The sequence below is a fragment of the Carcharodon carcharias genome, chromosome 2 (assembly GCF_017639515.1).
Source record: "Carcharodon carcharias isolate sCarCar2 chromosome 2, sCarCar2.pri, whole genome shotgun sequence".
In the NCBI taxonomy this organism is placed as follows: domain Eukaryota; kingdom Metazoa; phylum Chordata; class Chondrichthyes; order Lamniformes; family Lamnidae; genus Carcharodon; species Carcharodon carcharias.
The window spans coordinates 206,498,449-206,512,536 of NC_054468.1; the positions used below are offsets into that span (position 1 = coordinate 206,498,449).

Here is a 14,088-nt window from a genome sequence, read left to right on the forward strand (position 1 = left end):
AAGTGAACCTTCTCCGAACTGCTTCTACTGTATTTATATCCTTTAAGGAGACCAAAATTGTGTACGCTACTCCAGATGTGGTCTCACCAACATCCTGTATAACTAGCTAAACATCCCTACTTTTATAATCCATTCCCCTTGCAATAAAGGACAACATTCCATTTCCCTTCCTAATCACCTGTTGTAACTGCATTCTAACTTTTTGTGATTCATGTAACAGGACACTTAGATTCCTCTGTACTACAGAATTCTGCAATCGCTCTCCATTTAAACTTTGTGCTTTTCTATTCACCTTGCCAAATTGGACAAGTTCATACTTTCCCGCATTATTATCCCATCTGCCAAATTTTTGCCTGCTCACTTAACTTATCTCTGTCCCTTAGCAGACTCCTCATGTCCTCTTGGTAACTTAACTTTCCTACCTATCTTTGTGTCATCAGCAAGTTTAGCATGCATTGCTTACTGTACCTACATGCTAACTTTGTGTTCTTTGTATGAGTACACCCAAAACCCTCTGTCTTTTTTTTAAAAAATTGTTTTTCTAATCTTACCATTAAAGTGAATAACCTCACACTTTCCCACATCATACTCCATCTGCCACCTTGTTGGCCTCTCAAGTAGCCAGTCTATATCTCTTTGCAGCTTCTCTTGTGTCCTCCTTACAGCTTACATTCCCACTTAGCTTTGTACCATGAGCAAACTTTGGATACATTGCTCGCTGTCACTTTGTTTAAGTCATTCATTTGGATTCTAAATAGCTTCAGGTCCCAGCACAGATTCCTGTGGCATTCCACTCGTTACAGACTGCCAACTTTAATGTCCTGCTTATCCCTACTCTCTGCTTCCTATCTGTTCACAAGTTTTCCATTCAAGCCACATATTAGCCACAAATCCATAAGTCTTTATCTTGTGCATTGATCTTTTTCATTGCACCTTATCAGATACCTTTTGCAAATCTGGCATACTACATCTACAGGCCCTACTCGATACATCCTCAAAAAAACTCCTCAAATATTTCAGCCACCCCTTTCCCTTCTGTAAAACCATATTGATCCTGTCTGATCATACTATGATTTTCTAAACTGTTCACTTATTTAGCTAACATTATTGTTCAATTGATTATTTTAGTTCTATAAATGATTTAACTGATCGTTTGCTAATTTTAATAAATTAATGGTAAGCTACAGATTGTTAGCTTTGACACACTTCCATTGTTTAAAGAGCAAGAAAAACTCATCAAACACCTACCTGCTGTTCCGTGACTTCGCTCCTTGATTTTTTTTATTGTTGCTTTTGAAGCTCCAGCTCCCGATTCACTGCTTCTCCTGTTCTTACCACACTTCTTATAGCAAAGATGTCCCAACAGTAATGAAAATATTCCAATTATCCTGAAATACTTTGGAATACCTCTGCTAGCTTAAAAACTCTTACATTTCTATTTTTCTTAGTTCTGATGATAGGTCACCTTAAGCGGAAACACTAGCTCTTTCTCTCCACAGATACTATCTGGCCCACTGAATATTTCCAGCATTTTTTGTTTTCATTTCAGGTTTCTAGCATTCACAGTATTTTGTTTTTGTACTTTTGAGTTTTTTTCCCCCCATTCTATACTTTTATATTAAGTGTATTTGTAGCTTCTGTTAGTACAAGATGAGAATAGGAGCTAATCTTATCAGCATTTCCTCACATCGATCTGATCTGCGCTTTGAGTCAGAAGTTCTGCAAATGGTTTCCATAGAACAAAGTCAAAAGGAATACAGTGAAGCTTCAATTATCTGCTATAACAAAGGACACCCTACCCTGACAGATAATTGAAAATCTCCCAGGCTGATCCTCTATTTTTAGCTTTTAATTGATTTTGGATTGCCTAATCAAATTCACGGAATCACAGAATTGTTAGTGTAGAAGGAGGCTATTTGACCCATCATGTCCACACTAACTCTGAGCATTTTAATTTTGTGCCAATCTCCTGCCTTTTCCTCATAACTCTGCATATTGTTTCTATTTAAATAACAGTCCAATTCCCTCTTGAGTGCCTTAATTGAACCTGCCTCCACTGCACTTCCAGGCAGTGCATTCCAAACCCTAACTACTCACTGTAGGAAAGTTTTTTTCTCACCTCGCATTGGCTTCTTTTGCAAAACACTTTAAAACTGCACCCTCTGATTGTTGATCCACTTACAAGTGGGAACAGTTTCTCCCTATCTACTCTGTCCAGACCCTTTAATTTTGAAAACTTCTATCAAGTCTCCTCTTAGCCTTCTCCTCTCTAAGGAGAACAGTCCCAATTTCTCCGGTCTTTCCTCATAACTGAAGTGTCTCATCCCTGGGACCATTCTCGTAAACCTCATCTGCAGCCTCTCCAATGTGTTCACATCATTCCTATTGTGTGGCGCCCAGGACTGTACACAAGCCTCCAGCTGAGGCCCAACAAGTGTCTTATATAAATTCATCATAACCTCACTGCTCTTGTACTCTGCCCCTAATAATGAAGCCTAGAATACTGTATGTTTTAGAACAGCTCTCTCTACCTGTCCTGCCACCTTTAATGACTTATGTATATGTACACCCAGGTCTCTCTCCTCCTGCACACCCTTTAGAATAGTATCCTTTATTTTATACTGAGTCTCCATGTTCTTTGTACCAAAGTGTATCACCTCACACTTCTCCGCATTGAACTTCATCTGGCAGCTATCTGCCCACTCCACCAATGTATCAGTGTCCTTTTGAAGTTCTGCACTGTCCTCACAATTTACAATTCTTACAAGTTTTGTGTTATCCGCAAACTTTGAAAGGCAAGGATCTCAATACCAACCCCTGGGGAACTCCACTACGAACCTTGCAGCCCGAAAAATGCCATTACTCTGTTTCCTATCCCTCAGCCATTTTTGTATCCACGTTGCTACTGTCCCTTTTATTCCATCAACTATAACTTCACAAGTCTGTTGTGTGGCACTGTATTGAATACCTTTTGGAAGTCTATGTATACCACATCAATGGCCTTGCCCTCATCAATTATCTCTGTTAGCTCTTCAAAAAATTCCAGCAAATTAGTTAGACACGATTTTCCTTTTACAAATCCATGCTGACTCTTCCGAATCAATCCACATTTTTCCAACGACTATTAATTCTATCCCAAATAATTGTTTCTAGAAGTTTTCCCATCACTGACTGGTCTGTAATTGCAGGGCAGATCTTTTCAACCTTTTTTGAACAAGGGCGTAATGTTTGCAATTCTCCAATCTTCCGCCACCTCCCCCAAATCCAGGGAGCATTGAAAGATTATTGCCATTGCCTCTGCAATTTCCACCCTCACTTCCTTCAATATTCTTGGATGCATCTCATCTGGTCCCAGTGCCTTATCAATTTTAAATACCCACAGCTTATTCAATACCTCCTACTTATCAATTTTAAACCCTTCTAGTGACCAAGTTTCCTCCTATGTCACCATGGCCTGGGCAGCATCTACCTCGTTGGTAAAGACAGGTGCAAAGTATTCATTTAACACCTCAGTCATGCCTCTTGCCTCTATGTGTAAATCCCCTTTTTGGTCCCTAATCGGCCCTACTCCTCCTTTTAGCACCCTTTTACTGTTGATGTGCTTATAGAATACTTTGGGATTTTCTTTTATGTTAGCTGCCAGTCTTTTTTCATAATCCCTCTTTGCTTTTCGTATTTGCTTTTTCACATCCCTTCTGAACCATCTGTATTTAGCTTGGTTTTCAGTTGTATTTGCTACCTGACACCTGTTGTAAGCAAACATTTTCTTCTTTAACTTAATTTCTATCTTTTTTGTCATCTAGGGAGATCTGGATTTGTTTGTCCTACCCTTCCATTTTGAGGGAACACACCTTGACTGTGCCAAAACCATCTCCTCTTGAAGGTCGCTCATTATTCAGCTACTGTTTTTCCCGCCAACCTTTGGTTACACTCTATCCAGCTGAGCTCCATTCTTGCCCCGTTGAAGTTCATTCTCTGCCAGTTGATTATTCTTACTCTGGATTGACCAGTGTCATTTTCCACCGTTATCTTAAACCTTATGATATAATGATCACTGTCCCCTAAATGTTCCCCCACTATCACTTGATCTACTTAGCCCACCTCATTCCCAAGAACCAGGTGTGGTAGTGCCTCCTTTCTTGTTGGACTGCACACATACTGCTGTAGGAAATTCTCCTGAATACAATCTAGGAACGCTTGTCCCTCAGTGTCACTTACGCTACCACTATCCCAGTCTATATACAGATAATTAAAGTCCCCCATTATAACTACTCTATGACCTCTACACCTCTCTATAATTTCCTTGCAGATTTGTTCCTCTATATCCTTCCCACTAGCTGGTGGACTATTTATTACAACGAGCAATGGAATTGCACCCTTCTTGTTCCTTAGCTCTAACCAAATTGATTCTGTCCTTGAATCCTCTGACACATCCTCTTTCTCCCATACTGCAAACTCTCCTTAACCAAAAACGCCACCCCTCTTCCTGTTCTCCCTTTCCTATCTTTTCTGAGCACCTTGTAACCAGGAATGTTTAACACCCAGATCTGCCCTTCCTTAAACCAAGTCTCCAATATTGTCACAGCATCATAATCCCAGAAGGCAATCTGTGCCTGTAACTCCCAAATTTTATTAACATTCACAAACATGAGTGTAACCCTGATATAGACTTCGTTACTTGCTCCCTTCTTCTGACTTCATCTATTAATTTACTATTCTCTATTTCAGTACTATCTGTCTCTCCCAGCATTCAAGGCACCCTGGTATCAATTTCAAACATTCTCTCCTGGTTCCCACACCTCTGTTGTGTTAGTTTAAACCCTCCCCAACAGCACCAGCAAAACAACCCGCAAGGAACTCAGCCCCGGTTCTGTTTAGATGCAACCCGCCCATCTTGTACAGTTGCCAACACCCCCGGAGCCAGTCCCAGTGTCCCTGGAACCTAAAGCCTTCCCTTCTGCACCATCTTTCCAGCCATGCAATTCCTAGCATGTTCAGATAAGATCCAGGTTTTTCCTTTCTCAAAAAAGATTGTTCGTAGCCCAATTCTTGCTAAAGAAACTCTCCTGGACCTAGAGGTCTGAGTCATAAGCGCATTAGAAATAGAAGTAGGCCATACTCCCTGGAGCCTGCTCTGCCATTCAATAAGATCATGACTGAAGTTCTACATCAACTTCAAGTTCCTGCCTTATCCCCATATCCCTTGATTGCTTTAACATTAAAAAAAATTAGTCATATTCTTGAATTTACTCAAAAACAGCACATCCAGCCCTACAGGGTAGAGAGTTGCTCCTATGTATTATGATCTTAGTTCCAAAGATTCACAACTCTGAAGAAATTTCCCCTAATCTCAGTCCTAACTGGCTATCCTTCTATCCTGAGACTATGACCCTTAGTCCTAGATTCCCACTGCTCTCATGGACTGAAGCTAACATACGGAACTGCCCAGATAGTAAATTCTACCAGGTTTTTTGGGAATGCAGCAAACTCTTAAATCAAGGAGCAATCAAGTTCAATTAAAAACACTTTCAATTAAAAGCATTTTAGCTAATTTATGTAAAACTTGCTCATAAAGAGTTGCAAGTAATGGGAATGTGGGAAAGATTCCATTGTACAATTTGGAAAGTTATATCCTTTGCAAATTCATTATGGTTTGTTCATTTTTTAACATTTTGCTTCTCACCCAAATTTACTCCACTTCCCAATCATTTGCACATTTTTTTCTATTGCAGTAATTTTCTAAAAATTAAATCCCCAGGTGAAAGGCAGCAAACTGATCAGTTGAAAAAGAGTTAGTGAGAAAAGATAAATCTGGGGAATGGTGATCAGTTATTGCCAAGCTTGGGTTTTAAAAGACTGTAGATTATAGGGAGCAAAGGAGAGGGGTAGAGTTCCAGCTCAGACCCTGGGAATGTATCAGTTAAAAGGAGTCAACGTGTTGAGTCTTGGGCCTGAATCTTCTTGTCGGCATGCGGGGGCAGGCTCCACTCGCCTGCACTGTAAAATGACACGCAGTGACATTGGGTGTGTCCTGACATCACCGCATGTCATTCCCATCTTCAGTTTGGCGGCGCACATCGGAGTCGGCTGTGCGCCTGCCGAACTGTCAAAGGTCTATTAAGGCCGTTAATCTAATTAAGCTGGTTGTCTGGGCTGCCCACCCGACCTTAAGGTTGGAGGGCAGGCGAAGAGCCCAGGCGGCCTTTACGTTTATCACGGCGGGACAAGGTTTCATGAAGGCTTTATAAATTGAATAAAATTTTTTATTAAGATTCATTGACATGTCCCAGCTCATGTGACACTGTCACATGAGGGGACATGTGTGAATAATTTTTTTTCCTTTATTTCAATTCATAATCAAACTAATCCCCCTGAGCAGCTCTGTGCCTTAGGGAGATTTCTGCACTGTTTCGCAAGCATGCGCAAAAGATCACAGGCCCCAACTCTCCATCCTCCCCCTGCCCACACAGGGAGTGCTCAGGGCTTCCGTTTGCTGGGCGGGTCTTAATTGGCCTGCCCACTTAAAATGGGGGCACACAGCTGATTGCAGGGGGCAATCAGCTGTATGCCTGTCCAGCCCTCCAATGGGAAGAAAATTCTCTCCTTGATTTCAGGACAGTGAAGTTGCAGGAAAAAGTGTGTGTTAGATAGTCCACGTAATATTCAGCACTAACAGGATGAAAATTCAGATTACTATGAAGAGAGAGGTTGGAGGCTAAATATATAGTAAGGGTCTTATTTTTTCTTGTAACCTGCCAAGGAAAATGTAGGTGTTTACCAAGGAGAGAAAACTTTTACCAACAAGATAAATGTAACTTTGGATGGCTGAATATTAAAATGCACCTTGCAGGTTTGTGACTCACCATTTGGCCCCAGAATAGCAGGCATTAACTTTAATATTATTATTGTTTCCCAGATCAGCGACAGAACACTCCCTGATTATCATTGATGAATTGGGAAGAGGCACCTCTACGTATGATGGCTTTGGCCTGGCCTGGGCCATATCAGAATACATTTCCACCAAGATTTGCACATTTTGTATGTTTGCCACTCATTTCCATGAGTTGACTGCCCTGGCTGACCATGTACCAACAGTCAACAACTTGCATGTGACTGCATTAACCACAGATGAAACACTAACAATGCTATACCGTGTAAAGAAAGGTAAAGCACAACTGCTGTTTGAAATGTTATCTACTCTATTCACTGAATGGTATTGCATAGAACAGATTAATGGTAATAGTGCATATTCCAGAGATTCCAGTTGCTGTACAAGAGTGCAACAGATTGCTGGTTACTTTGGAATAATTGTGCAACATAAACAGCTTTCTGTATTGATGAGTGAGATTTCCTTTTATGTATTTTAACTGGTAACTATAATATCTAAACCAAAAGTAAAGATTCTATACATTAATTACTGAGGTATCCTTAATGGGGAATTCTTGGATTCCAAACAATAGTGATTGAGTATATTGAACATTCCTCTTACATTTAAAAATGTATCCCTACAGACAAGGCAATATCTTTACATATTGTCTGTTCTCTTAGAATTATACTGGGTTTATCAAGCATTGTCTTTACAAATAGAGGAAGTACTTGCAGAAACATTCTCTCAATTAAAAATGTTCTATTCAGACTCATCCACAAAACGTACCTTTGGATGGAACATTATTCCACAATACATGAAGCTAACTAGAAAACAGTGACTTTGTAACATTCCCATTCCTGGCTTAATTGAGCTAGATTGTCTCCCAAAACTTGATCAAATCCACACTTGATTCCAATTCCCTCCAATTTATCCCCTAGTGTCTTCAAAGAGTTCAAGACGACCCTGTGGCAAACACATTTGATTGCCTTTCATAGAAATAGATGGGCCTTGGGTATGAAAGTCTGTGGTGGAGCATGCAATTTTTAAACCAGATTATAGTTTTGGAAATATTTCAATAATGTCATTTTTCCATATATGTTCAGGCTCTGCATCTTACTACCTGTTCCGAGGGTTCTACTTGTGCTGCTTATTGGTCTGTGGTTGATTTATTCATGTTATATCTGTCCTCGTCTTCTCTTTGAAGCACTACCTTGTACCCACTTCTGGTACAGTGACTGACATGTTTTAACAATAGCCCAACCTGGACTTGAAGGGAAACATAACCTATAAATGTGTACTATTGTTGAATCTAACAAATTTAAATGTCAGGCTCCTGAATTTACAGAGCCCTATGGAGGAGTAATGTTTTGATATTTAAAATTATTCTCAAGTAAGAACATGGGAGGAGAAAGCAGTACAAATTTCTTGACATCAATATAATCATTGTTTTTTAGTCAATTGGGCATTTGTCATAAAAGTTATGGGAGTGACTTTTATGTCAAATAACTTGTAGACCTAACTCCTTTAAGATGTGCAATTCAGTTTACAGCAGTTCTGATGGAAAGTCCTGAACTGGTTTGAAAAAACAATTAAGTCTAACAGTGTACTGAGTGGATGATTGGGGGTTTCTGGTGATGCTGATCAGCTGCTTCACACATACGGGCTCAGGAACAGTTTCAAGTCACTGCCTCAGTTGAAATTAGCAATCAGTGGTTAAATGTGATATAAAAAATGAGAGGGAGAAAAAAATTGGATAAAAAAGTTAACCTTAATTCTTTTAAAAATGGCGCTATTGGCATTGTGTCTTATAAATAGATTTGACAAGGCAATTACTGTTGACTAATAAAAGCAGGATGAGTAACACACAGCTAGTGTAGGTGGATTGGAGACCTGGGGTTCAGCTCATTTTCAGCATTTGTAAGAGTGTCACCATTTCAGGAAAGCAATTGGTGCTGGATAATTTGAAGCCCAGCAAGTCTGTGCAGGCCCCTCATTTTAAAGCATATAATTAACGTGGGAAGGAAGCATTTGTAACTAAGAACAATATATTGAGTTCAGAGTGCCTTGAAAGCTGCATCTGCAGCAAAAAGGCCAAATCCATCTTGTGCTTGTTAATACATTTAGCCTTCACAAGACCTTGCTGTTGATATTCACCCTCCTCTGCTCCTTTCTGAAGTTGCTTTAGCTTCAAGATGCTTTCTTTCCCTCGTGCCCCCCTTTTTTATTGTAGTTTTCTACCCCTTGGTTCACAAGTGTCAGCTATCCACCTGTATTTTGCTTATGTGGTTATTCATCATATGTGAAAACTAGAGATGAGGAAGAACTTTTGGACATTGTAACTTATTCTTCCAGAAGAGCTTCTGATCTCTCCTCCCTGTTCCTGGCCATCACCGCCTCTAACTGCCTCATGAATGTGTTGAGTTTTAGTCTCCACTACCCAAAAGAAGAATCCAGTTATTGATGATCTACATAAAGAAATAGTTGTTGTCATCATTTCTGACCTTGCATTTTACCAGTTTGTGCCAAGTTTTCTTTTCCTGGGTTAATTGAAATAGTAATCATGATTAACCTTTTCTATCTTATAATCTTGTATTCCTCTGTAAAATGTCCGCTTATTTGCTTCCCTTCAAATTTCAGAAGCCCTTTTATAATCCTTGTGCGTAACTCAGTCCTCTAATATCAAGGACAAGCTTTGTAGCTTTTCTGTACTGTTTCCGGGGCTCAGAGCTTAACCTTGTATGTTGTTGACTACTACTGAATGCAGCATTCAAGGTGCAGTCTGACAAGAGCACTATAGTTTCAGAACTTGGCTTCAGACTATGTCAACTCATTTAACAATGTAATTCAGCATTCTGCTTACATTGTTTATTGTTGTACTGTAATGTGTGCTTTGTGGTGAGTTTGAATTTTAATTTCGATGTACTGATTTTGCTGCTTTATATGGGCTGAACAGGAGATGAATACGATAGGTTTTATTCAAATCATTTAATGTGGTTCCCCAGGAATTTTTATCATCAATTGGGGCTCTAGAAATCAAAACAAACGTGGAATGTTATTTATTCTACAAGTGAAGAATTTTAAATCTTATTGTCATAACAATTCACCCAGAATTGGTGTTCAATTTGAGGGAGTTTTAATCTGGTCAAAATAAAAAGAATTAAGAAATACCAAAATGCTATTATATTCAGAAATCATGCAGTAAGATGGGAAAGAGGACTGTGCACCCTTGTGGTGGGTGCTCATTTTCCCATTTTTCTTCAGGACTGCTCAATTTCATTGCTTCCAGTCTGAGCCAGGGGAGAGCCAGTGGCACTCTTGTACTATTACTAGAGTCAGTTACTGAGAAACTAAACCAGTGATGCATAAGCTTTAGCTATAAACTGATTCTTTCTAAAAGTGGATAGGATACTTTCAGTAAGGGTGTGGCAGACCACTACATACTGGGTGCAGCAGGCGATGCTAGAGCTTAAAATGAACACCTGCTCGAGCCCCCACTTTAAGAGGTGCCAGCTGAGCCACAAGTAACTTGTATGGCACAGCACCACAACTGCAGAGCGATTGTATTAGCTTTTGTTTTGTGTTTTACATCTCAATTGGATTTCGGAAATCAGTTTATTGGGCAAAGGTGGAAGTCTGTGTTTTCCTTTTTCAACCCAACCCCCAATATTCTTACAACTTGTAAACACTCACGGTAATAATATCCTTCCTCAGATCTGAATCATTAAGAACTTTTCTAGCCAGGAGACCAATTAATACTTGTAGAAGTCCACCAATTTGAGTTTTTAAACATTTCATCAGCTTCGGTAACATTTAAAAGTTAATACTGATACATTATGTTAATGCTAACTTTGTAAGCTCTACTGGTGCCTGATGAATTCCTGATGAATGAACAAGGGAGATGAGATAGTCATGCCAAGGGTTTTAACTAGTCATTTGCTGTAAAGATAGAAAGCTTTCCAACTCCTGGTTTCAGCTGCTTGAGTGTCTGACATCCCAGTAATGCAGTATGTTTACAGGTCATGATTTCCCACAGCCTGGAGCTCCACTTCCCAGTGAAGCGCTAATTGAACTTAAACAAATCTATTCTCGTTAGAAATGAGCTGATTGAAAGGAGATTTGATAGAAGCGTTTAAAATCATGACGGTTTTAGACAAAATAGAAAGGGAGAAACTTGCCCTTGATGGAAAGGTCGAGAACCAGAGGAGAGCAAAAGGCAAAGTTGACAGGACATATTCCATTTATGCAGCAAGTTGTTAAGATCTGCAATGCACTGCGTGAGAGTGTGGTGGAGGCAGATTCAGTCGTGTCTTTCAAAAGAGATAAGCACATGAAGAGAAATAAAACTGCTGGGCTGTGGGGAAGAGGCTGGACAATTGCAATGGGCTGAGTGGCCTCCTTCAGTGCTGTAACCATTCTGAGATTCTGTGTGTAATACTGAGATTCAGTGGTTGCTACATCCTGAGGTCTCATTGAATTCTTGTAAATTGAAATTATACTATAATTCAGTTCATCTGGTCACTATGCTGTTGTCAACTACTGAAATTCATTAACAGCATTGATGTCCTGCAAACACTTTAATTCTTGCTAAGCTGTTTATAAGAACATTCCATAATCTGAATTCCAGAAGACTGGAAATTAAACTTTTCATTATTGTAACTTTTCTTCTCTGTCCACACTCTAAACCTCTTGGCATCCAGTAATTGTATGATATTGAAAGCTTTTAAAATTTTTAAAATTTAATTTGTAGGTGTTTGTGACCAGAGTTTTGGGATTCATGTAGCTGAGCTTGCTCAGTTTCCCAAACATGTTATTCAAAGTGCCAAGGACAAAGCCGTGGAGCTTGAGGAGTTCCAGAATACAGGGAATTCTGAAAATTTTGATGAGGGACCAACAGCTAAGAAATCTCGCCAAGAAAAGCAGGTTTGTGACTGAACAAAGGGAGCTTAGACTTGTTTGAATTATTTAAAATTATCTTGCATTTCACAAGTGAGGAGTGTCAGTGCTGAGGAGTAGAGCATTCCTACGGTGGACTCAGCATTGTTATTAAGTATTCGAAGATCATGTACAGAACAGGGTGGATCCTACTCTGTCTCAGTACTTTGAACCTAACCAGAAGAGTACCTTGTAGCATGAACAGTATGATATGGCCTTTATCTCCACTTTGTGGGCCATCTCAGTCTAATTAATCCTCAATTATGCTGAGTTTTATCTTATGGTTCAATCTCCATGAAACCTATTTAAATGAAGAACCAGAAGTCAGAAGGAAAAGGGAGATGTACTTCATATTAGTGACATGTTGGATTTAAACTGCCAAATTCTCTTGTTTCATCAAAAGCTACTTAGAGAGGAGTATTTATCTCCCGTAGGCCTGAGCCAGGACTGCAATTTTTGTACATGGCGCCCAGCACTTTTTTTAGGGTTTCAATCCAGGTGGCCATTTAGTGACACAATAGACTGAAATCATTTATCGTGACTTCCTCAATCAACAAGATTACTTGTACATGAACTCCTCGCCCTGGTGGAAAGTTCGAGCTAGGAACCCCACAGCTGAGAAACCACCTGCCAATAAATTATTTAAACAAATAATTTCAACCAAAAATTGTCAAGTAAAAAGTGTTAATTATGTTTAATTGAAATAATTTTATCTTGGAAATTGGTACTAATGACAAAACTTCAGGCTTCTCCCCCTCTCTTAAAATCGCAGGTTTCTTCAGCATTAGTAATTACAATATTAAGATGGTTGCTTGTACACAATGAGAATGTTAATCAGCCTTTTCTGTAGGCGTCAGACCATTGAATATGCTCCTGGCATAGAGAAGGATCAGGTGGCGGGCAATTTCTGTAGGTTTTCTAGTATTATGAGGCTGTCATAAATGTATCTTATTAAGTTTGATGCAACAGTAGACTCACTGGGAAAATAATTTGCCTGGAATGCTTAGTATCTATGTGGTCATAGCTGAGGCACCAAAATAGTACATAATTAAAGAGTAATAGAGCATTGTGGCCAGAGATGCCTGCTGTAAGCCAACAACATGAATAATATTTTCCATTCTGTTTTGTAGGATGGTGAAAGGATCATTGCAGAATTTCTGTCAAACATCAAAGCTTTACCTATTACTGATATGTCTGAGGAGGAAGTAAAGCAGAAGCTGATGAAGTTGAAGTCTGAAGTGCTAGCACAGAATAACGGTTTTATCAATGAAATGATCTCAAGATCCAGAGTGTTGGCATAAGCTCATGGTTTTAAAGTAAAGTTAATTTCATTGGATATACTGAGGTGTATAGTTTTAAATGTGATGGGGAGGGAGTGGGTGGGGGGAAGATTTGGGGAGAGCAAAAGTATCTATAACTTGGACCCCACCAAAACAGTATGGCCAGTCATGGAGAAGAAGGAGATGAAGGTGTAGTTCCTTCCTTCACAGTCAACACTGTATAATATTGCCTCTCTAACATGTAAAATGTCTAGTTCATAAATTGTAATAGAGGGGTTAATATTTTGAGAGCAAGAAAAGCATAGTTTTTGGCAATGGCAAAGCCAGTCATTTTTCAAGAGCTCAGCAGCCATATATGTGTTAACAATTCCCATGTGGAATTCAGGTGTAAAATGGGACACAGTTTGGAGGAGCCCTGTTCTTGCCAAACTCTGCTTTATGTCATTTATGCTGCATACTGTAGCTGCAATGTGAATCCACATTGCATTTAATTTTTGTTATTAATTTTCTTCTGAAAGATGAGATTTTCAATAAAATTAATAAAATCTCCTATTGTTTGTTTCTTCTGTGACTGGAACAAGTTGGGTGGTCAAGTGGAAAGAACCCCCACCTGTGATGCTCAGTAAAATAAAAAGGAAAAACTGCAAATGCTGGAAGTCATTGCACCTTTACCATGGAAGAAGATGCCAAGATGTTTCATGGAAACTTAATCAAAAGAAATGAGCAAAAGGAGGCCAGATTAGGAGGGGCTAAAAGAGAAGAGGGTTAGAGATGGGCTTTTGAAGAGGATCTTTATAAGAGAGAAGTTCAGGGGTTTAGATACAGAATTCCTGAGGATGTGCACCTATGCATGGCTGCCAATAGTAGCATGAAGGGAAAAACAAATGCACAAAATATCAGAATCTGGAGTTGAGGGCTGGAAGGGAGTACAGAGATAGGAAGAAGTGAGGCAATATAACAGGAATTAAACATGAGAATTTTAAATTGGAGATCTCAGCTGACTGGAAG

At 39.4% G+C, this 14,088-nt stretch overlaps 1 protein-coding gene across 1 annotated transcript in view; it reads left to right on the plus strand.

Annotated features, from left to right (window-relative positions):
• Nucleotides 1-13,629, plus strand: part of msh2 (mutS homolog 2 (E. coli)) — a 77,670-nt gene extending 64,041 nt beyond the window's left edge. The window contains exons 14-16 of the mRNA XM_041181846.1: nt 6,917-7,164; nt 11,616-11,788; nt 12,931-13,629. Coding sequence (XP_041037780.1) covers nt 6,917-7,164; nt 11,616-11,788; nt 12,931-13,101 — 592 coding nt within the window. The 3' untranslated portion in view covers nt 13,102-13,629. The remainder of the gene's footprint in view (nt 1-6,916; nt 7,165-11,615; nt 11,789-12,930) is intronic.
• Nucleotides 13,630-14,088: the final 459 nt, after the last annotated feature.